We start from the raw sequence: 25,713 nt of genomic DNA on the forward strand, positions 1-25,713 counted from the left end.
AATGTGTTATTCGTGTGAAAACACGTTAAACATGTCAAAAACGTGTTATACGTGCCAAAAATGTGTTAAACGTGCTAAAAACATGTAAAACGTGTGAAAATGTGTTATAAGTGTGAAAACGTGTTATATATGTTAAAAACGTGTTAAACGTGTTAAACGTGTGAAAACGTGTTAAACATGTGAAAAACGTGTTAAAATGTCAAAAGTTGGAAGATGATTAGTTTATATTGGATTAATAATATAGAATTGAATTAAATTTATATAATTTGGGTAACCCTAACCCAACCCAAATTAAACCCAACACATACTTAACCCAACCCAAATTAACCAACCCAATTTAATATTTTGGGTTTGGGTTAGGGTTGGGTTTGGGTAAACCCAAATTATGCTCACACCTAGTTATAACTTGTTAGAAGAATATCATCACAAGACTGATTTTGATAAACGATATGGTGAGGGTAGTTCTTGTTTGAACTCATTAAATTCTGACAATGACAACACTTTAAGTGATCTCCATAAGTTTATGAAAAGAAATAGATCAAAGATTGTACATGTGAAGAGTGAATTGGATGCTTATTTGGAAGAAGATACTATAGATTGTGGTGAAGATTTTAATATATTGATACGGTGGAAGATGAATGCTTGCAAGTATCCATTTCTTCAAATGATTGCTAAAGATATTTTAGCAATTCCAGTATCCACTGTAGCGTCTGAATATGCTTTTAATGCTTCTGGAAGGGTGTTAAGTTCTCACAGAAGTAGATTAACTTTAAATATACTTGAAGCTCTAATGTGTACTCGCAATTGGTTATGCGAGTTTGAAAATATAGGTAATTTGAATATTTTATTGATTTGTTTTTAAACTCTTTATCCTGTTAATAAATTTAATATATTATTCTTTATTTTTATTAGATGTTGATGATGAAGATGTTAAAGTGGAGGATGAAGAAAGAGGTTATGAATTTTTATGATGTTATTAATCAAGAAAATTGTCTTGTCTTGTTATTTATTAATATATTTTTTTTATGAATGCAGAATCTAATGTTATTAGTGCCAATTGAACATAGAACGTTTTTTAATGTAGTAAGAGATGATGAAAATGAGAAGAAGAATGTTAGATTTCTTTATTGAATATGTATAATTAAATATATAATAATACTTCATTTTATTTATTAATATTTTTTTAATTAATACATAATGTGATTCGAATCATTCCAGATGAAGAATGGAGATTTAGTCCATTAGAGTTTATGTTATATTTTGAAACATTATTATTATTGGAAGTTTATTTGTTTTGGTATTTAATACTTTAAAATTATTACTATAGAATGTTGTTTTTGTTTGATATTTAATATTTTGATCATTTATAACTCTAAATATATGAATTATTTTATTTTATTTTATTATTTATATTTTAAATTTAAATTATTATTCGGTTTTGGTGCACCGCGGGGAAACCCCATCCCCGATCGGGGCGGAGATGGTTTATATTTAAAAACCAAGTTGGGAATCGGGGCGGGGATGGTATTGTCATTCACCGAACCTAACCACCCCATTGTTATCCCTAATTGGATGTATACGAAAAACCCCGGAAGCATGGAAGATTTTTTAAAAGGAGTGCAAGAGTTTATTTCATTTGCCACAACTCAACTCGATTATATGGATGGTGAAAAAATAAGATGCCCTTGCTTAAAATGTCATATTCAAAAGTGCATTAAATCGGATTTGTGTCTTAGTCATTTGATTAAGCATGAATTCATGGCAAACTATCATAATATTATTTGAATAACCCAATATACTCAAATATCATTTCACTCATTCTCATATTTATCTATCATATCATTTAATTAATTAACAAAAATAATAAAATATTTTTTAAAATAATTATTTTTATGTTATTTATCTAAATTTTTACCAAAAAAACCATGGCATTCTCAAAATTATTACTCATAATTATTTTATTTTTCCACTATAAGTTATTCAAATAATCTAAATCCAAATAAGCTCTCAATTGAGTTGATTTGTTTGAAAATTAAATATTTTAAAACTAGGTATACCTAAGGACTGATATACGTAACATAAGGCGGTGTCATCAATAATTAGGTCTAATTTGGCTTGGGAAAGTGATTACTCACCCTCTCTCGCCTTACCCATTCTCTCTCGCCTTACCCATTAGATGTATTATTCAATTCATTAATTAAAATACTAAAATATTATTTATTTTAAATAATTACTTTTTATTTTTTTCCATTATATATTAATATATACCTTTAAATTTTTTATTAAAAAAATTTACAACTCCTCAAAATTATCACTAATAATTATTTTTTAAAATAATAAATTTATTTAAATAATCTAAAACCAAATAAAGCTTAAGTTTTAATAATGTGTAAGAAATCAATAAAAAAAATCTAATATATATATATATAAATATATATATATATATATATATATATATATATATATATATATATATATATATATATATATATATATATATATATATATATATATATATATATATATATGATCCTCATCTATCTTCCACATAAATTTGGATCCTTCTCTCCTCCCACCTGTTACCTAGCTAATTATTATTATACTCTACTCTTCTTCAATGGCGTCTCTACCAGAAGATAAGCAAAATCCTCATCTTTTTCATAATATGACCATTTTGGTCACTGGCGCTACTGGTTTCTTGGCTAAACGTACGTATCTACATTATATATATATATATATACGTCTTTGTTTACTTATGTATAATTAATTATATATTCAATATTATATATATAGTATTTGTGGAGAAGATGGTAAGAACTCAATCAGATTTCAAGAAAATGTATCTTCTAATCAGAGCAGATGATATTTCATCAGCCAATCAACGCCTACTAGATGAGGTAATAAATAATTAATATATTTCTGGAATTTAATAATTAATTAATTAATTAAAAGTAATCATGAATAATGTAATTAACAGGTGATAGAAAAAGAATTATTTGGAATTGTTGGAGAGTTATGGGGAGCAGATGAACTTAAATCTTTCATTTCTGAAAAAATAGTTGCAGTTCCTGGGGACATAAGATCCTTAGATTTCGGGATTAAGGGTGATGACTCAAATATTATGCTTCAAAACATGCTTACGGATATTAACGTTATTGTTCATTCTGCCGCCACTCTCCAATTTGATGGAAGGTAGTACTTTAAATAATTATTAATCATCTTAATTAGAAAAAGAAAATATAGTGAATAATAATGTGACAAATTGATATATATATATATATATATTGACATGCATGTATATATGTAATATGTGAATAATGTGACAAATTGATATATATATTGACATGCATGTATATATGTAATATGTGAATAATGCAGATATGATGATGCAATAAACACAAACCTGAAGGGAACTATGAACGTCTTGACCTTTGCCCAAAAATGCACAAACCTAAAATTGCTTCTCCATGTTTCCACTGGTCAGATCCCTCTACCCTCCTTTGTTTCAAAACTTTGATAATATACCTTCATTTATAGATGGTCGATATTGATTGTCGCTAATAACTAATATTTTACTAGTGTGATTTAGCTTCGTGTATAATCTCTCTTTGTCGTCAGCTTACGTATGTGGAGAAAGGGAGGGATACATATCAGAGAAACCGTTTAGCATGGGTGAAAGCATCAATGAAGTTGATGGATTAAACATCGAGACCGAGATTAAAATGATGGAAGAACAATTGAGTGAACTTAAGGCTAAGAAAGCCACTGAAAATGAAGTTAAGTTGGCTATGAAAGACATGGGCATGCAAAGGTTATTATTGAATTGGATATCATTGATGATCTTCGTGTAATAAATCAATATCATTTAATTTATTCACGAATGAATTTTACAGGGCAAAAAAGTATGGCTGGCCAAATACATATGTTTTTACAAAAGCTATGACTGAAATGTGGTTAGGACATTGGAAAGGAGATATTCCTTTGGTTATCATGCGCCCAACTATAGTAACTTGCACCTTAAAAGACCCTTTTCCTGGTTGGATGCAAGGCTTCGGGTATTTAGATTCTCAAGAATTGATAAAAAAAAAAAAAAAACTATTCATTATTCCATAATTGACAAATTTCAAATATAGATGGTCTCTTGGTTTTCTTATAGATCAATCAATGGATTCATTATAGCTTATGGCAAAGGAATGACGAAATACCTCCCATTTGATCCACAAGCAAATATGGACATGGTACTCATGTTTAATTGTCTATTATGTATCCAATTTCATTTAAGGACAATATATAAAAAAGTCAAATTTTAAAACTAAATGAAAAGAAATGTGGTTTTGATTTTCAGATACCAGGGGATATGGTTGTGAATGCAATTATTTGTGCAATAATAGTGAATATGAAACAACAGTTACATCTTCGTGATACAATAATCTATCACATCGGCTCTTCTTTAAGAAACCCAATCAACATGGATTGTTTTATAAGTCTTAAGTTCAAATATTTCACAATGAATCCTTGGTTGGACAAAAATGGTAAGGCGATTAAGGTTGCCGAACTTCAATCATTTCACACATTTGCTGCCTTCCATACATACATGAAATTCTATTACTTGATGCCATTGAAGGTGAACAACCATCCTTTCATTTCACCTATTATCTAGTTAAGTTTTTAATAATTTTGTGCTCAATAAAATGTAAAATCAATATCATTTTGTTAACCGAACAGGTTTTGCAATTGGTGAACAAAGTAACACGCCTATCAATAATAGAAAGCATATACACCAACCTAAATAAAAGTATCAATTTTTTTATACGGCTCGCTGATGTATACCAACCTTATCTGTATTTCAAGTCGATGTAAGCCAAAATTATTACCATATTTTTTTTTTCTGTTTATATTGTTTGATTAGACAAATTTAGACAATATTTATTATTAATTTATACAGTTTTGAAGACAAAAACACCGAAAAGTTACGAGAGGAGGTGAGAAGAATCTACGAGATAGATGAAAGTATGTTTGATTTTCATCCGAAGTCTATTGATTGGGAGGATTATCTTATGAATACACAGTTTCCGGCCACAGTGAAAAAGTTCTTCTAAAACTATTGATGTTCGTCTTCTCTTCTTACCTTAAATAAATTTGTATTGGTTTGTGTTGCAATATTATTAATTATTATTTTCATGTAATGTTCTTTGAATGCATCAAAAATTATTTCTTCTATACTTCTATGTATTGTATCCTTTCACTATCTTGATCATGCTACCAAAGTTGTGCTTGTAATAAATGTTTTATTCTCTAATAATAATTTTAATTTAATGTGTTCATCATATAATACATGTTTTATTTTCTTATTGGATTGAATGAAGGGCAGAAGCATTAAGCTTTGTTTCTCTGACCAGTATGAATTCCTTTGAATTCACTAACGAATTTGATTACTGTTGGAATTTTTAAACTAGTTCTATAAATTCCATTAATGAATGGAAATTAGAATATGGATAATAAAATCAAATCAAATTTACATTAAATTCAAACGTGAATTAAAGGGTGAAATTTGATCCAAATGTATAATTTAAATCAATTAATTTAAATTAATTGATCTAAAATGACTTGATGACTAATTAACAAAATATTGTTAATTTGTAGTGTAACTTACATGAGTTTGTTATTATTATTTTTATTATTTGTTATGATAATTTATATTATTATTAACAAATTGGAAAACCATGTAATGTTAGTATTGAATTGTAAATGCCTTAATTGTTTTGGCAAACAATTACTCTATAATGAAGAGAAAAACGTTAAGGTAATGAAGAGGCAGACAATGTCAACTGTTGGATCAAATGATGATTTTATTTAATGGTTTAACTTTCAACAATATAAGACTTCTCATCTCTAATCAAAAACTTCTTCTTCATTATCTTATATTTTTTTTCTCACACTAGAATTCCAAAAGTCTTCTTCTTGTTTTGTAAGTGTTCTTCGAGTTCTTTGTTCGATTTTTCCGTTGAAACCCGGTGATAGTTCAGGTACTTTATCAAGCTCGTTGTGTAGTGATTTCGCTGCTGAATCACTACTAGATTCGTTGTACCCTGGGAGACAGCCATCTGTGATAAGCTCTAGCACATGGGGAGACGGTGGAACTGTTTTAAGGGAAATGTGTCTAACGCATGCCTCGAATCAACCATCAAATACGGTAATATTGTTCTTCGTATATCTTATTTTATTTTTATTTATTTGTAACATCGTATGTATATATATTTTTCTGTTATTTCAAGACAATATATCTAACAATCTTAATACAGTTCCTTTGTGCTAATCTATTTAAGAGCTTGCACCATCGAATATATTTTTTGTCTTTGATGTTTCAGAAATACGAGTCGCGGTGTTGCGGAAGAGATGATGTTCATTTCGAAAAAATGAAAAAGATTCATCTTAAGGAATCAACTAATAAAGATAAGTCTTTATTGCATATAAATATGTTTGATTATTAACACATATGTTCTTATGCTGTTAAAACTTAGTTTTATAAGCTAATATATTTTGATATAAAAATTTTCTCAAGAAACATTAATTTGTATATTCATTATACAAATGTTATATAGAAAATAAATTAGAACACAATAATTTAATTTGTTCAGTCTTATTTAATGATTTGTTTGGTTATTAAAATTATTAATAATAATGAATGAAAATAAGAAAGAAACTAATATGTTAGCTTTCAATTTTTATAAAATTTATGGTGTTAAAATTAATTATAATTGAAACATATGGTTTCAGTTTTAAAATAATTAATTATAATATATACCTTCTTTTTAATTAAACAATATAATTAATAAGAATATGGTAGGATGATTTAATAAATAAAGAGATGATATCTTTATTTATACATTGTTTTATATATTACATTTTATTATGGTTTTAAATGTGTATATATTCATTGTTTGACAGAGTTTAAGTCAAAAAGAAGAGAAAATTAAGTTTCTCTAAAAAGAAGATAAAAGGTCGTAAACAGTAATATAACATTGAAAGGGTGCATTGGCACAGTGGTTCAAAATTTAGACACAATGAGGCGTGGAGGAAAAGAGGTGCAATGAGGCGTGGAGGAAAAGAGGTCATGTGTTCGAATCCAGCTGATGACAGCTGATGAGATGATTTCTTTTGTAGAAATCAGATTTGTTAAAATGACAGTGGTCATTGATGTTAAAAACCATTCCAATTTCTTGTGTAGAAATTATGAGTTGAATGGGGGTAGTCAATGATTTCTTTATAGAAATCGGACTAGTTAAAATGACTTTAGTTGTCATTGATATTGAAACCATTCAAATTTCTTGTGTAGAAATTATGAGATGAATGGGATAGTCAATGATTTCTTTGTAGAAATCAGACTTGTTAAAGGTATTGATGTTGAAACCATTCCAATTTCTTGTAGAAATTATGAGATGAATGGATAGTCAATGATTTCTTGGTAGAAATCTGACTCCTTAAAATGACTCTATCCATTGATGTTGGAGATGAATGGTGTAGTTAATGATTTCTTTATAAAATTCAGACTTGAGTCTTGATGTGAAAATCATTATAATTTTCTTGTGTAAAAATTATGAGATTAATGTGTTCATAATGATTTCTTATAAAAAAAAAACATGATTTGTCTAAATGACATTAATTATGAATGTTGAAATCATTATAATTTCTTATGTAGAAATTATGAAATAAATTGAGTATAGAAATTTTAATTTCTTGAGATTAAATAAGTTGTTTGTGTTAGAACTTATTCTAATCATGCATTGAAAGAGACAATAATGTAAGTCGAAATATTTTCGCAAGAATTATCTCGGTGAAAATGATCCACCTAGATTTGTTTTGAGCATTGCCGCTTCACGTGGATTATCGTTCATAACACGATAATGTAATTACTTCGATTAAGACATGAGGTACATTTGTAGTTATGTTTTATTTGATCATATTGCTAATTGATTATTATTATAAATCATGCATATTAGCTAATAATATGATGATTCATGTTATTCATAATAAGTATGATTATCTAGAAATTTATATATATATAAATTAAGATTTATTTTCTATCTATTTTTATTTTAATAGATAATTTTGAAATTTGTCACAAATTGTATTCTTTGATTGACAAAGAATTGTTAAAGAATGTTAAAGGTCATCTAATTAATTAAGAAACGAATAATTGATGACATGATTATTTATTTTTATAATTAGTTAGTTTTATATTTGATTACAGATATATGATCAACATTCTAATTAAGTGTAATAATTAATATTCTAATTAATTATCATGTATTTTTTAAACGTATTTTTAATGATAAATGAAATTGTATATATATTTGTTTAATAATATATGACATATTATTTATTTGATTACGTTTCTATGTTATTGACTATATATATTATAGTTGTTTTGTTGTGGTAACAAAAATTCATGAAGCAATAATATATAATAACATATATATGGATATATTAAATTTGGTATAATATAATATATTTGATATACATTGTTTAATTGTAACATAAAGATTTATTGAATTTGATATTTTGAAATCAAATAATTACAAGAAAAGTCTTGTTTGATTTGAGAATAATGTGGCAAACGTGCCGATATTTTGGGATGCAAACGTGCAATCGAAAATAAATGTTTAAGCGGCTTCGGTCAAAGATGTTTGAAACATTATGATTTTTTTGTAGAAATCATGTGATATGGTGAATATTTATTTGATTAAATATTCTAATTTCTTTTTATAGAAATTAAGTGTTGAAATAAATATTTTAATTGATTGAATATTTTAATTTCTTATGTAGAGATTATGTGAAGAATGATTTATATATGAATAAACATTCTAATCTCTTGTATAGAAATTATATTTTATTCAATTAAATATTTATGATATAGTTATCTTATTCATTGTATGATAAATATAACAAAAGAAATTTGTAAAAGAATTGTGTGACAATTTCTTGATTATAAAATCATTGATTTAAATCATATAAGTGTGTGATTTAAAAAAAGGGTACCAACACGAATGTGGGGGCAAATATTTTTATTGATTATAACACAAAAATAATTATGTATATTATGATAAATAAAAAGATAATTTATTGTTAGAGAAATATGTTCTCTATAAAAGATAAAGTTGCGCAACTTTACAAAAAGAAAGAAAATAACAAGAAAATGTCTTGTTTATATTTGCTGAGTTGGTGTTCAAATCGATATTTTAGATTTGAGGATTTTGAAATCAAGAAACGTGTCATATTTTGACATTATTTTCATAAAACTATAAAGAAACAATGTCTTCAAAAGGATTTTATGAAATAAATGAAAAAGAAAGTTTATAAAGTCTTGATATGACTTATAACAAATTTTATAATAATGATATAAAAATTTGATCATACCTTTATTAAAAAGTGTATGTGACAATTATGTATATCATGAAGACAATGAAAATTATTTCATTACGTGTCTTTTGTACAATATTTTTATCGTTGAAAATTATGATAAAAATGATTAAATCCATAAAGGATATTAATTGCACTAAACGAAATATCATGCTATTATCAAATGATATATTGATATTATTAAATGAAAGACTTTACGTCTTAAAGTGAATATGTTTACACTTAAAAGTGCAATCTACGTATGGAAATCTTCTAAGAAACTTATGATGGATAGATTAAACGTTATAATCTATATTTTTGACTTATGTCGAAAAATAAAATATTTTTATGTAAAATATATAATCGTTTACACGAAGGAAGAATAGTTCAAAGACATTTTGTCTACTAGTTAGCCAAGTGAACAATATTTTCATAAAAAATTAAATGATAAGCATGTACGGATGACTATGCTTTTTATTAGAAGATGTTCCAAGGTTAACTAAGAATGTACCAACATAAATTTCTAGCTATTGTGATAGTAATTAGAAATTGGACAAGCTTAGAGTCAGTGACAAGTTTAGACATACACGTCTTAGACATAATGTCATTAGACTATACTCTTTAATGAAGATATCAAATTTAATTATGTAAGTCAAAGATAACATTGTGGATCCACTAATCAGATTATTGAATAGAGAGATAGTTTGAAGTCTTGTGAGACATTAGCCTACTATAAGTTGGTATGAAGGAAAACCCAACCTATGCAGACTGGAGATCCCAAGAACTAGGTTCAATGGGACAACCTAATTGTACTAACTTGGAAAGTTATTGTTGAGGATTAATCCTATAACGAAACAATATATATTTTGACGAGGATAAGCATATCGCTTTTAATGATTCTTTGTGAGCAAAGAGATCACCTATGTGAGGGAGAAGTGGGGCTGCTTCGAAAGAATTGCACGGCTCAATTCTAGACCCTCTCACAGAACCAGGCACGTGTTCCATGGCCAAAATGGACACATCCATGAGAGCTTGACATGTATCAGGGAGAATTCTATGTGAAAGTGTGTAATCGTTTACACAAAAGTCAGAATAGTTCAAGGACATCGAGTCTACTAATCAGCTAGTAAAGTTATATGCTTTCACAAGAGAAGGTTCAAAGGGTTACACCTACCTATCCTATGTAGAATTCAACTGTTGAACCTTCACCGGGTTAATCTTTCAATTTCCATTAATGTGGGGGATTGTTGGAATTTTTAAACTAGTTCTATAAATTCCATTAATGAATGGAAATTAGAATATGGATAATAAAATCAAATCAAATTCACATTAAATTCAAACGTGAATTAAAGGGTGAAATTTGATCCAAATGTATAATTTAAATCAATTAATTTAAATTAATTGATCTAAAATGCCTTGATGACCAATTAAAAAAATGTTGTTAATTTGTAGTGTAACTTACATGAGTTTGTTATTATTATTATTATTATTATTTATTATGATAATTTATATTATTATTAACAAATTGGAAAACCGTGTAATGTTAGTATTGAATTGTAAATGTCTTAATTGTTTTGGCAAACAATTACTCTTTAATGAAGAGAAAAACGTTAAGGTAATGAAGAGGCAGACAATGCCAACTGTTGGATCAAATGATGATTTTATTTAATGGTTTAACTTTCAACAATATAAGACTTCTCATCTCAAATCAAAAACTTCTTCTTCATTATCTTATATTTTTTTTCTCACACTAGAATTCCAAAAGTCTTCTTCTTGTTTTGTGAGTGTTCTTCGAGTTCTTTGTTCGATTTTTCCGTTGAAACCCGGTGATAGTTCAGGTACTTTATCAAGCTCGTTGTGTAGTGATTTCGGTGCTGAATCACTACTAGATTCGTTGTACCACGGGAGACAGCCATCTGTGATAAACTCTAGCACATGGGGAGACGGTGGAACTGTTTTAAGGGAAATGTGTCTAACGCATGCCTCGAATCAACCATCAAATACGGTGATATTGTTCTTCGTATATCTTATTTTATTTTTATTTATTTGTAACATCGTATGTATATATATTTTTCTGTTATTTCAAGACAATATATCTAACAATTACTAGTGAAGAAATTGGTCAGTCAATATATGTTGACAATCCATTTTCACTAGTTGAACAGATTGTCACCATGTTTGTACCCCTATATTCACTAATCATCATATTATATCTCTATAGATCATGAACCTGTCTAGTCAACACCGTTTGAATTCGATAAATTAATTTAGTCTTTACTTTTTGATTTGATCTAATATTTTGTATGAGCTAAATTGTCCCTTGATGCTTAAGGGTATAATTCCTTAATTTAAGTATAGATATATGCATGCTTTGAAAGATCTGTTATAGGTTTGTAGTTAATTTGTATATCATACTCTTTGTCATGTCTAATTTTTAGTTGACTTAATGTGTATGACCGAGTGATCTAATTAAAAAAACATTAATGGTTATATATAGTTTACCAAGATAGTGAAGAAGAAGGATAAAGTGATAATGAACCCATAATAAAGGACTATAATTTCTAATCTAGTTGAATATGCATGCGTGTAACAAACTTTATGCCTCTACACTTGGAAAGCATTAGGCCATTATTGTAAGATAAAAGAATATATTGTAAAATGTTGTTGTTTGTTTTAAATAAATGAGTTATTTGCTAGTCTAGAAGAGTATTGTGTCGTTATATTATATTATAGAATTATGAATAGGCTAAGACATCAAAAGTGATGGGCCGGTTCGATTCTTATTTAAAACAACTTTAGATGCCTTAAGATAAAGTTAATGCTTTTTAACTTTCAAGATTATAAAAGAAATTATCAATAGGATGAATTCTTTATTTATGGATGTACTAAATCATGTTATAATTATTTTTTCCTAATTTTTATTTTACTGAAATGTGACAAGTCATATCACAATTTTGAACTAGGTATATATTTAGATAACTAATGCTTAGGTATATATTTAGATAACTAGGATGGTTAATAATCTGTTAATCATAAGTAATAATAAAAGCGACGAAAAAATATAAACTTTATAATACGAGAATATAAATATTTTTTATAAAAAATTATTGTATATAAAATTTATAATTATATATCAGTTTTAATTAATATTAGTGTTTATTTTTTATAATATTTATACTTATAAGTAGATAAAATAAAATTATATTTATAATTTTTAAATATAAATAAAAAAATATAAGAATTTAATTAAAAAATGAAATGCATATAATATTATATAATATGAAAATTTATAAATATAATTGAAAATTATTGCATTTAATATTATGTAATTTTTAATTATATAAAATAACAAAAATATTAAGGAATTAAGGGTTATTTATTCCACTTCACCCAGTCCTCCTTTTTTTTCTCCACGGTTTCACCTTCCTCTTTGTGTGGAGCTTCAACCTATCGAGCATTATCAAAATTCCCTATTCTCTAGCATTATCTACATTCCATATTATCTTTCTTGCGCTTCACCTTACTCCCTCGTACATTTGAAGAAGATTTCTGCATAGCTTCACCTGGCTCTCTGGTACATTTGAAGAAGATTTATGCAAAATTGTAAGTACTAGTACTTTTGTTTCATCGGCCAGCTCCTCCATCTTGGAGATAATGATTATTTGTAGGTTTGTAAAGACGCATTTATTAAGTTGTGTTATTGTGTATTAATATAAGCATTACAAGAAATTGGGTCATGAATATAATTAACTTTATTTATGAATTTTAGGTTAATCATAATGTGGTTGTCATTGATATAAATTCGAAAGAACTGAAGCTAAATTCATTTCCTCATTTTTCTTCATGATTTTATTTCAGTGATCTCTTTTAGCGTCCAATTTAAGACAAGAAGGACAAAGAGATGGAACAATAAAATTTCTTTGAGGGAAATTTGCAGGCGCAACATTAGCAGTATGAATTCTCTCTTCCAATGAATTTATCATATGTAATTTATATCAATTTATTTAATATAGAAAATATTTTACTTAGTTTTTACTTGTTAAAAGAGAGTAAAAAAGTGTAATTTGTTACTAATTGATAAATTTTACTAATTGATAAATTTTTATTTGAATGTTTTATAGATTGGGGAGGAAGGAAGAAAAGGAAGAGAAGTTGTTTAAAATTTTGGGATTTGATCATTTTTATTGATATAATAATTTTTATTTTGTATGAATATTATATAATTATATTTTGATGTAATTATATTTTTAGATAATATTATAATATAAAAATAGAGTGTTAATTATATAATATTATTTTGAATGATTTTTATTGTTGTCAATTGACAATTAACACTTATAATTAACCGCTATCTTTAAACCGTAATTAGAGACAATGATTTACAATAAAAATATACATAGACTATTAACTGCGGTTTTATACATAGCCAACTAACTGTTAACTTATGAACACTATTAATTGCGATTTTTAAACAGATTTTAAAGACTATTACTTACGGTAAAAATATTGCATTTATAACTAACTAACTATTAACTACGCTTTTTGTACCGCCTTTATAGCCACTATTAACTGCGGTTTTTAAACCGCTGTTAGAAACTATTACTTGCGGTGAAAATCCCGCCTTTATAAGTAAACAATTTACTACGGTTTTAGGAACCGTAGTTAGAGACTATTAACTGCGGTTTTATAAACCGTAGTTAGAGACTATTAATTGCGGTTTTATAAACCGCAGTTAAAGGCTAGTATCTGCGGTAAATTTACCTCCCTTAATTGTCAAAATCTCTTTAACGACGGAATTATTAATGGCGGTTGACTACGGTAATTTTACCGCCGTAATTGTCTTTTAACATCGGTAAATTATGCAATAACGGCGGTAAGAATCGCCCTTAAATGTTATTTTTTTACTAGTGAGAGCTGTGGTTAATTTGATATATATGTGAGAGTAAATGGATACTTAATTAGGTTGAATTGTGGGTTGACCCGCTCATACACTTAAAACGGTTAAAAATAAAATTAAAAATGCTATATGTATGGTTTGAACTTGCAACATAACAAAACAAGTATAATATTTTAACCAACTATGCTAATAACACTTTATATTTTAAATTCAACACCAAATTTGATGAACGTAGTGGTTCATCAATAGTTTTTAATCGGTTATCATTCTCTTTTGACTATGCACTATAGATTTCACTATTATTAGTGAGTAATAATGAAAGAATTCTGTCATATTTATATAGATAGTGGACATAATTCGTATGTATATGGTAAGTCTCGTCTGAGCTATTTTAATGGTAATCTTTACATTTTCCCTTTCACTCGTAGTATGAGAAAGAAGTGGACTCTAAAGGTCAAACTAATTGAGTTGAGGAATCAAACTGTATTAATTATTTTAGAGATTGTTCTGCAATGTGAGAGTAAATGAATACTTGAGTCGGATTGTGGGTTGACCCACCCATAAACTTAAAACGGTTAAAAATCAAATTAAAAATACTATCACATTTTTACCGTAATATTTTGTTTTTTACGATTTTTTAAATTATTACTCGTGTAAATGCACGGGATATATGCTAGTTATATATAGAACTAGTTTGATTCTTATAAATTAAATAAATCATCATTGAGTAATACATTACTATAATAAGAATAATTATTGTGAATAAATAAAATTAAATATAATTGCATATTTGAAAAATAATCTAAAACAAATATTTATAATAAGTTGAAGCGATTAAACGTATTAAACACACTAAAATTAGTATTTTGAATAATTTAAATGTTATCAAATCGTATCTAAACGTTTAATAAATAAGTTTGAATTAATAAACTTAATCTAATTGATCCATAATTATCATTATTTGTATAAAAATGTTATAGGTATACTATACTGTTACAAACTAAAAAAAAGTATAGCAAAGTAAGACCCTTGTTTTATTTTGCGTTCTAACTGTGAACACATATACCACGTTTAAGATAAGATGCTAAAACGTATTAAATAATGGTTAAATATCAAATTCATCAATGAAATTGGTTCAATTTCATTTATAAATATATAAACTAAACTTATATATATATATATATATATTTGTATTTATATAAATTAACTTTACATATAAAACAATTAACTTTTAACTAATTAAGCTAACAATTGTTTTTAAATATTTTATTATTATAATTTAATTTCTTTTATCTAATTATTTTGTTTTGTTATATTTTGCTTTCCATTTATTTATTTTTTCTAAAAGTCCCATAAAGGGCTGTCTATCCATTTGGCATGAACGGGTTGATTGAATTAGAGTGGAAATTAATTTATATTAAAATAAGAGAAGTTATATATATATATATATATATATATATTCTAACAAATAAGTAATTCTCATTCAATCAAATAAATAATTATGTATAAAATATAAATTAACAAATAATATAATATCTAAAAAATAAATCTTAACGTTACATAATATAAATTTACAAAGATTAAATATTAATTCACAAATCACGTGATTTCTTTAGAATAACTCCAACTTGAACTCATTTAAATTTAATAACAATTAATGATGAACGAGAGAAAGTCGAATAAACCAATTAAGTGGTGTTAGAAGAATCACTGCCTAGAATTCTGAGCGACAGTAAAATTATCTTTTTCCAAGGGTTGGTAACCAAAGCCGAATTTTTTTTTGCTAAATAAAAAATGACTATATACAAATATGGTAAAAAAACAAGAAACCTATAGAAAATTAAAAATAATTAGAAGATAGTATAAAATGTCGTTCATATGAAAGATAAATTCTAAAACTCCTTATAAGAGAAAAAAATGAACTATGGATCTCCTTTGATACCAAGAAGGAGATGAATACAGACTTAAGAAATTATCACCAACACGATTGAAGTGTATAAACATTAAGCGATCCACTGAAGATTGAGAGTATTATTTGAATTATAAAAATTTGAAATAAAAAATCGGATTCGACTAGTACCGAATAAAATACAAACTCAAATATGATTGGTGAAAAAATAAACAAAAAGTTAAAAACGCCATTTATATTCTAAATATGATGACTTTTCACTTTTTTTCAAACTTTTTTTTATAGAAAGAAAATGGTAAATATTTATTTACTTAACGAGTACCTTCAAGTTAGGTTATATATATTAAAATAGGCTAATATATCAATTCACCCTTCAATTGTATACATAATTTTGAAATCATACTTTGTATTTATTGAATTTTTCATTCACAATATTATTTATTTATTTATTTTACTTTATAGAGTTAGTCGGATCTAAAGCTGAACAATATGTTGAATCAATACGAACCGACACGATACAACACGATATTAGTATGGAACGACACGATCCGATATTATCTCATTTGGGTCATGGGCTGGACACGATACAAGCACGAGACGACACAATCATGACACGATAATGAGTTTATACAATCATAACACAATCACAAGTTGACATAAACACAATATGAGTATAGACATAACATCAGCACGAGTATACACACGAAACTACATAAACACAATTATTCACGAGACCTAAGCTACTCAACTTAAGATTAATATTTTCTCTAAATCTAGTTACATTCTCATTAAGTTAATAAATTATTTAATTTTATAATTGTAATATATATAATTAAAACTAAATCTTCTAAATTAAAATTTTAAAATTATTTATTAACTTAAATAATACTAATTAAATTAAATATAAATATAAAAAATAAATTATATGAATAGAAATTTGAGTTTTCAAATAATTCTCTCCGATATTATTTTTATTGATTTATTTATTTTTAAAATTGTAAATAATTTTATAAGTTCAATTATTATTTATACATTAAATAATAAGTATATTATAATAATTTAATTTAATAATATATATTAAAAAATATGTCAACTACAAATCCATTAAATTTTTATTCACCTTTCTCATTTCCTACCTCAAACTACCCATATCTTTCCAATTTTCATTCTTAAACTACCCACTTTTACATTAACATTCTCAAATTAAATATATTTACATTTTCATTCAATTAATAAATTATTAACTAATTTTATTTGAATAATTATTTGTAAATTTTAAAATATATTTTATATAATTGACATTCAAATTATTATTTATGAAACTATATGTTAAAATTTATATCTACACATCTTACATATTTAACATATTAATTAGTTTTTTAAATAATATATTTAACACATTTAACAAATTAAATTCATTTAAATTTTCTAAGTTAAAATAAATTAAACAATTATGTTTTATATTTTTTACTAACAATATAATTTAATGTATAATTAATTAATTAATATGAGTGTTTCAATAAACGACATGACACAAATGAAAATGGACATCTACACGATACAATTAAGTTGAAACTCTAGTGGAAATAACACGAAACACGAATTTAAACACGAATTTAAACACGACTTAACTCGACATGAATAAAATCGTGGATACGAATTAACACGACACGAAAGAACCCGTGGATCATAATATTTTGAGTGGACATGACACACATGAAAACGAACATCGACACGATTAAGTCGAAACTTTAGTAAAAATAACATGAAACACGACTTAACTCGACACGAATAAACTCGTGGATACGAATTAACACGACACAAAAGAACTCGTACGTAGATCATAATATTTTGAGTGGGTTAAGATACGATACGACACGCATAAGATTAAGACATGACATAACACAATACGATTGAAAGTCTAACACGACTTGTCCGAGTCGAATTCAACTGTTTAGGCACAATGCACAAATCACTTACAATAATGTTCTAACTTAAAACATTTTAAGTAGTAATTGAACTTGTAATCTTGGATTGGTTAGAAATCATCTAATTAACAATTTAAGAAAAAAAATTGTAAACTTTTTTTATTCTTTTTTATTTTATTTTTATTTTTTTTAACAATTTTATTTATTAATCTATTATTTTTCTTAAATTAAATATTTTTTTTTAAATATTCATTTTTCTATGTTTAACCACTAGAGTATTGCATTATTTAATTATTTTCTTTCCAAAGTATACCAATCTTATAATTTTTTACTATGATTAATAATTGAATTATATTATTAATTTATTATTATTTTAGTCTTATTAAATGCTTAGATTGTTATGAAAAGTATTTTTTATTCTAAAATATTTTTAGAGAAAAAAACGATAAAAATTACAAAATAAATGAAAAAATTAAATATTTAAGGAGAGAATGAAAAAATATTTATTTAAAATTTATTACAAATTTAACTAATGCCTCAATCAATTTGAATTCACTACAAAAAAAATTTCGACAACATATTTTCGCAAAATAAATTAAACTTCAATGTTTACAAAATATTTAACAATAAGTTATATTTTTATTAACTATTACATCAAATAATATACACATAGGACTGTTATAATTGTAAATATAAATATGAAATAACTGTAATGGTTTTGTTAATTAAATGTGTACTACATATTGCAGTAACACAAATAAATAATTTATTCGCAACTAAATCTGCAGTACAATGATAGAATATCATTGCAAAATATATTACACTAGTATTTTATATTTTTTAAATATTTTTTTAAGTATTTGAAATACTTTCACAATAAGATTTGCATTAATTTATATAAATTTATACTTATTAATTATTTTCATACCCACGTGCAAACATAAATGCTATTTCTATTGAAAATAATCGTTTATAATTAGCTTGCAATATAATTTACAGTAAGTTATTAAATTTAATACTCATCAGTGCAAACTTGCTAGTCTTATTAAATATAATTGTTCATAAATTGTTCGTAATAGAATTTGCATTAATATATATAAATTTATACTTAGGATATATTTTCAAATGTTTTTATACCTATCAGTGCAAAGATAATTGATATTTCTATTAAAAATAATCGTTTATAAATTATTTGCAATTACATTTGCAGTAAATTATATAAATTTATACTTAAAATATATTTTCAAATGTTTTCATACCCATTAGTGCAAACTTAGTTGTTATACTTATTAAATAAAATCGTTCATGATCTTTCCGCAACAACATTTACAATAAAGTATATAAATTTATATTTTTGAACTTTCAGGTACAAATCCCCTGTATTAGTGTGCACTAATTTTTGCACTAACCCATTTAGAAAATTATACTTCATTAGTGTTTGCGCTAACAATTTGGACGTGTATTGCGAGAATTAATGGAAATCGAATGACTTTATGTTATTATTTTTGAACTCTTGGGTAGAATTCTGTTATATTAATGTGCACAAATATTTGCACTAACTCATTTAAAAAAATATATTGCATTAGCGTTTGCACTAATAATTTGGATGTGTATTGCGAAAAATAGTTCAGATCGAATAGCATAAATTATAATTATTTTTGAGCTCTCGGGTAGAAATCCCCCTGTATTAGTGTGCACTAGTATTTGCACTAACTCATTTAGAAAATTATACTACATATGTGTTTGCACTAACAATTTGGATGTGTATTACGAGAAATAGTGTAAATCGAATGACATAAATTATAATTAATTTTGAACTATCGGGTAGAACTCCCCTATATTTGTGCGCAATAGTATTTGCACTAACCCATTTAGAAAATTATATTGCATTAGCGTTTGCATTACCAATTTGGATATGTATTGCAAGAATTAGTGTCAATCGAATGACATAAATTGTAATTATTTTTGAACTCTCAGGTAGAAATCCTCTATATTAGTGTGTACTAATATTTGCACTAATCCATTTAGAAAATTATAATGAATTAGCCCTAAAACTAATAATTTGGATGTATATTGTGAGAACTAGTACAGATTGAATGTCATAAATTGAAATTATTTTTGAACTCTCGAGTAAAAATCCCATGTGTTAGTGTGCATTAATATTTTCACTAATCCATTTAGAAAATTATACTGTTATTAGCATTTGCACTAACAAATAGGATGTGTATTGCAAGAATTAATGCTGATCCTATTAATTATTTCTCACCAACCACATCTATCATGTACTTCTTTACCAACTTTATTTAATTCTTCTTCTTCATTTTCCTTTATTCTATCTCCATCTTTTCTCTACATTTTTCTTACATTCTCTATCATTTTACATCATTCATCTATTATTTTCTTTTCCAAAACTCCATCTTTCATTACCACTTTAGAGAGGATCTTCAAACATTGATCACCAAAATCAAGAACATCAATACATTGGTTTTGTATTTCAAGATAATTATGTCTACAAACTTCAATATCACTTACTTTATCTATTCATACTAATTATGTTTATATATATATATATATATATATATATATATATATATATATATATATATATATATATATATATATATATATATATATATATATATATATATATATATTTATTGACTTAAATAGAGACATATTGATTTAGTGAATGGAGATCTTTTAATCTATAATAATAGATAATCATTGTTTTCTTGCTTTTAATAAGTGTTTTTTTCAATAGAAGTACATCTAAATTATATACATAATTACAAATGAAGTCTGACCGTGATTGGATGTATACAAGAAACCCTGGAGGCATGGAAGATTTTTTAAAAGGAGTGCAAGAGTTCATTTCATTTACCACAACTCAACTCGGTTATATGGATGGTGAAAAAATAAGATGCCCTTGCTTAAAATGTCATATTCAAAAGTACATTAAATCGGATTTGTGCCTTAGTCATTTAATTAATTAAGCATGAATTCATAGCAAACTATCGTAATATTATTTGAATAACCCAATATACTCAAATATCATTTCACTCATTCTCATATTTATCTATCATATTATTTAATTAATTAACAAAAATGATAAAATATTTTTTTAAAATAATTATTTTTATGTTATTTATCTAAATTTTTTTACCAAAAAAAACCATGGAATTCTCAAAATTATAACTCATAATTATTTTATTTTTCCACTCTAAGTTATTCAAATAATCTAAATCAAAATAAGCTCTCAATTGAGTTGGTTTGTTTGAAAATTAAATATTTTAAAACTAGGTATACCTAAGGACTCATATACGTAACATAAGGCGGTGTCATCAATAAGGTTTATTTGAATAACCAAAATCAAACTTGATTACTCACTCTCCTCTCACCCATCATATATCATATCCAAAATCAAACTTGATTACTCACTCTCCTCTCACCCATCATATATTTAATTAAATTATTAAAATATTATTTATTTTAAATAATTATTATTTATTTTTTTCATTATATATTAATATATACCTTTAGATTTTTTATTAAAAAAATTTACAACTCCTCAAAATTATCTCTAATAATTATTTTTTTCAAATAACAAATTTATTTAAATAATCTAAAACCAAATAAAGCTTAAGTTTTAATAATGTGTAAGAAATCAATAAAAAAAAATCTAATATATATATATATATATATATATATATATGATCCTCATCTATCTTCCACATAAATTTGGATCCTTCTCTCCTCCCACCTGTTACCTAGCTAATTATTATTATTATTATTATACTCTACTCTTCTTCAATGGCGTCTCTACCAGAAGATAAGCAAAATCCTCATCTTTTTCATAATATGACCATTTTGGTCACTGGCGCTACTGGTTTCTTGGCTAAACGTACGTATCTACATTATATATATATATATACGTCTTTGTTTACTTATGTATAATTAATTATATATTCAATATTATATAGTATTTGTGGAGAAGATGGTAAGAACTCAGTCAGATTTCAAGAAAATGTATCTTCTAATCAGAGCAGATGATGTTTCATCAGCCAATCAACGCCTACTAGATGAGGTAATTAATAATTAATATATTTATGGAATTCATTTAACTAATTAATTAAAAGTAATCATGACTAATGTAATTAACAGGTGATAGAAAAAGAATTATTTGGAATTGTTGGAGAGCAATGGGGAGCAGATGAACTTAAATCTTTCATTGCTGAAAAAATAGTTGCAGTTCCTGGGGACATAAGATCCTTAGATTTCGGGATTAAGGGCGATGACTCAAATATTATGCTTCAAAACATGCTTACGGATATTAACGTTATTGTTCATTCTGCCGCCACTCTCCAATTTGATGGAAGGTAGTACTTTAAATAATTATTAATCATATTCTTAATTAGAAAAAGAAAATATAGTGAATGTGACAAATTGATATATATATATATATATTGACATGCATGTATATATGTAATGCAGATATGATGATGCAATAAACACAAACCTGAAGGGAACTATGAACGTCTTGAGCTTTGCCCAAAAATGCACAAACCTAAAATTGCTTCTCCATGTTTCCACTGGTCAGATCCCTCTACCCTCCTTTGTTTCAAAACTTTGATAATATAACTTCATTTATAGATGGTCGATATTGATTGTCGCTAATATCTAATATTTTACTAGTGTGATTTAGCTTCGTGTATAATCTCTCTTTGTCGTCAGCTTACGTATGTGGAGAAAGGGAGGGATACATATCAGAGAAACCGTTTAATATGGGTGAAAGCCTCAATGAAGTTGATGGATTAAACATCGAGACCGAGATTAAAATGATGGAAGAACAGTTGAGTGAACTTAAGGCTAATAAAGCCACTGAAAATGAAGTTAAGTTGGCTATGAAAGACATGGGCATGCAAAGGTTATTATTAAATTGGATATCATTGATGATCTTCGTGTACGTAATAAATCAATATCATTTAATTTATTCACGAATGAATTTTACAGGGCAAAAAAGTATGGCTGGCCAAATACATATGTTTTTACAAAAGCTATGACTGAAATGTGGTTAGGACATTGGAAAGGAGATATTCCTTTGGTTATCATGCGCCCAACTATAGTAACTTGCACCTTAAAAGACCCTTTTCCTGGTTGGATGCAAGGCTTCGGGTATTTAGATTCTCAAGAATTAATTAAGAAAAACAATTTTCATTATTCCATAATTGACAAATTTCAAATATAGATGGTCTCTTGGTTTTCTTATAGATCAATCAATGGATTCATTATAGCTTATGGCAAAGGAATGACGAAATACCTCCCATTTGATCCACAAGCAAATATGGATATGGTACTCATGTTTAATTGTCTATTATATATCCAATTTCCTTTTAAGGATAATAAAAAATCAAACTTTAAAACTAAATGAAAATAAATGTGGTTTTGATTTTCAGATACCAGGGGATATGGTTGTAAATGCAATTATTTGTGCAATAATAGTGAATATGAAACAACAGTTACATCTTCGTGATACAATAATCTATCACATCGGCTCTTCTTTAAGAAACCCAATCAACATGGATTGTTTTATAAGTCTTAAGTTCAAATATTTCACAATGAATCCTTGGTTTGACAAAAATGGTAAGATGATTAAGGTTGCCGAACTTCAATCATTTCACACATTTGCTGCCTTCCATACATACATGAAATTCTATTACTTGATGCCATTGAAGGTGAACAACCCTCCTTTCATTTCACCTATTATCTAGTTAAGTTTTTAATAATTTTGTGCTCAATAAAATGTAAAATCAATATCATTTTGTTAACCGAACAGGTTTTGCAATTGGTGAACAAAGTAACACGCCTATCAATAATAGAAAGCATATACACCAACCTAAATAAAAGTATCAATTTTTTTATACGGCTCGCTGATGTATACCAACCTTATCTGTATTTCAAGTCGATGTAAGCCAAAATTATTACCATATATTTTTTTTTCTGTTTATATTGTTTGATTAGACAAATTTAGACAATATTTATTATTAATTTATACAGCTTTGAAGACAACAACACCGAAAAGTTACGAGAGGAGGTGAGAAGAATCTACGAGATAGATGAAAGTATGTTTGATTTTCATCCGGGGTCGATTGATTGGGAGGATTATTTGTTGAATACACAGTTTCCGGCCACAGTGAAAAAGTTCTTCTAAAACTATTGATGTTCATCTTCTCTTCTTACCTTAAATAAATTTGTATTGGTTTGTGTTGCATTATTAATTATTATTTTCGTGTAATGTTATTTGAATGCATCAAAAACTATTTCTTCTATACTTCTATGTATTGTATCATTTCACTATCTTCATGCTACCAAAGTTGTGCTTGTAATAAATGTTTTATTCTCTAATAATAATTGTAATTTAATGTGTTCATATAATACATGTTTTATTTTCTTATTGGATTGAATGAAGGGCAGAAGCATTAAGCTTTGTTTCTCTGACCAGTATGAATTCCTTTGGATTCACTAACGAATTTGATTACTAGTGAAGGAAACTGGTCAATATATGTTGACAATCCATTTTCACTAGTTGAACAGATTGTCACCATGTTTGTACCCCTATATTCACTAATCATCATATTATATCTCTATGGATCATGAACCTGTCTAGTCATAACCGTTTGAATTCGATAAATTAATTTAGTCTTTACTTTTTGATTTGATCTAATATTTTGTATGAGCTAAATGGTCCCTTGATGCTTAAGGGTATAATTCCTTAAGTATAGATATATGCATGCTTTGAAAGATCTGTTATAGGTTTGTAGTTAATTTGTATATCATACTCTTTGTCATGTCTAATTTTTAGTTGACTTAATGTGTATGAGTATGACCTAGTGATCTGATTAAAAAAAACATTAATGGTTATATAGTTTACCAAGATAGTGAATTAAGAAGAAGGATAAAGTGATAATGAACCCATAATAAAGGACTATAATTTCTAATCTAGTTGAATATGCATGCGTGTAACAAACTTTATGCCTCTACCTTGGAAAGCATTAGGACATTATTGTAAGATAAAAGAATATATTGTAAAATGTTGTTGTTTGTTTGAAATAAATGAGTTATTTGCTAGTTTAGAATAGCATTGTATCTTTGTTATATTATAGAATTATTAATAGACTAAGAGATCAAATGTTATGGGTTCGATTCTCATTTAAAACATCTTAAGTTGAAGTTAATGTTTTTTAACTTTCAATATTATAAAAAAAAATTATCAATAGGCTACTTGCTGTCTTAACTACTTAAATTAGTATTGATTTCTGCTTTTGTGACATATTAGGATTCATTTGTGTTTCTTTATTTTTGGGTGTACTAAATGTTATAATTATGTTTTCATAATTTTTATTTTATTGAAGTGTGACAAGTCATCACAATTTTGTTTGTATTAGTGTATATTAGCCACAGATACATATCACAACTTGCTTTTTATTACCAATATTGAAAATGATTTGTCGCTAAAAGATTGGTAGGTTGGTTTGATACTAAAATTATATATCTAAGAAAATGTTACTATAACAAACTACTAA

General features: G+C 26.3%; 1 protein-coding gene across 1 annotated transcript; it reads left to right on the top strand.

Moving 5' to 3' along the window:
- Nucleotides 1–2,617: 2,617 nt before the first annotated feature.
- On the top strand, nt 2,618–23,901 carry LOC124920615 (probable fatty acyl-CoA reductase 4). The gene is made up of 8 exons (XM_047461142.1): nt 2,618–2,708; nt 2,794–2,897; nt 2,978–3,192; nt 3,379–3,479; nt 22,865–23,057; nt 23,144–23,305; nt 23,402–23,483; nt 23,587–23,901. The coding sequence occupies exons 1-8, from the start codon at nt 2,618–2,620 to the stop codon at nt 23,899–23,901; spliced, it is 1,263 nt and encodes a 420-aa protein (XP_047317098.1).
- The last annotated feature ends 1,812 nt before the right edge of the window (nt 23,902–25,713 follow it).

The sequence above is a fragment of the Impatiens glandulifera genome, chromosome 1 (genome assembly GCF_907164915.1).
Source record: "Impatiens glandulifera chromosome 1, dImpGla2.1, whole genome shotgun sequence".
NCBI classification, from domain to species: Eukaryota; Viridiplantae; Streptophyta; class Magnoliopsida; order Ericales; family Balsaminaceae; genus Impatiens; species Impatiens glandulifera.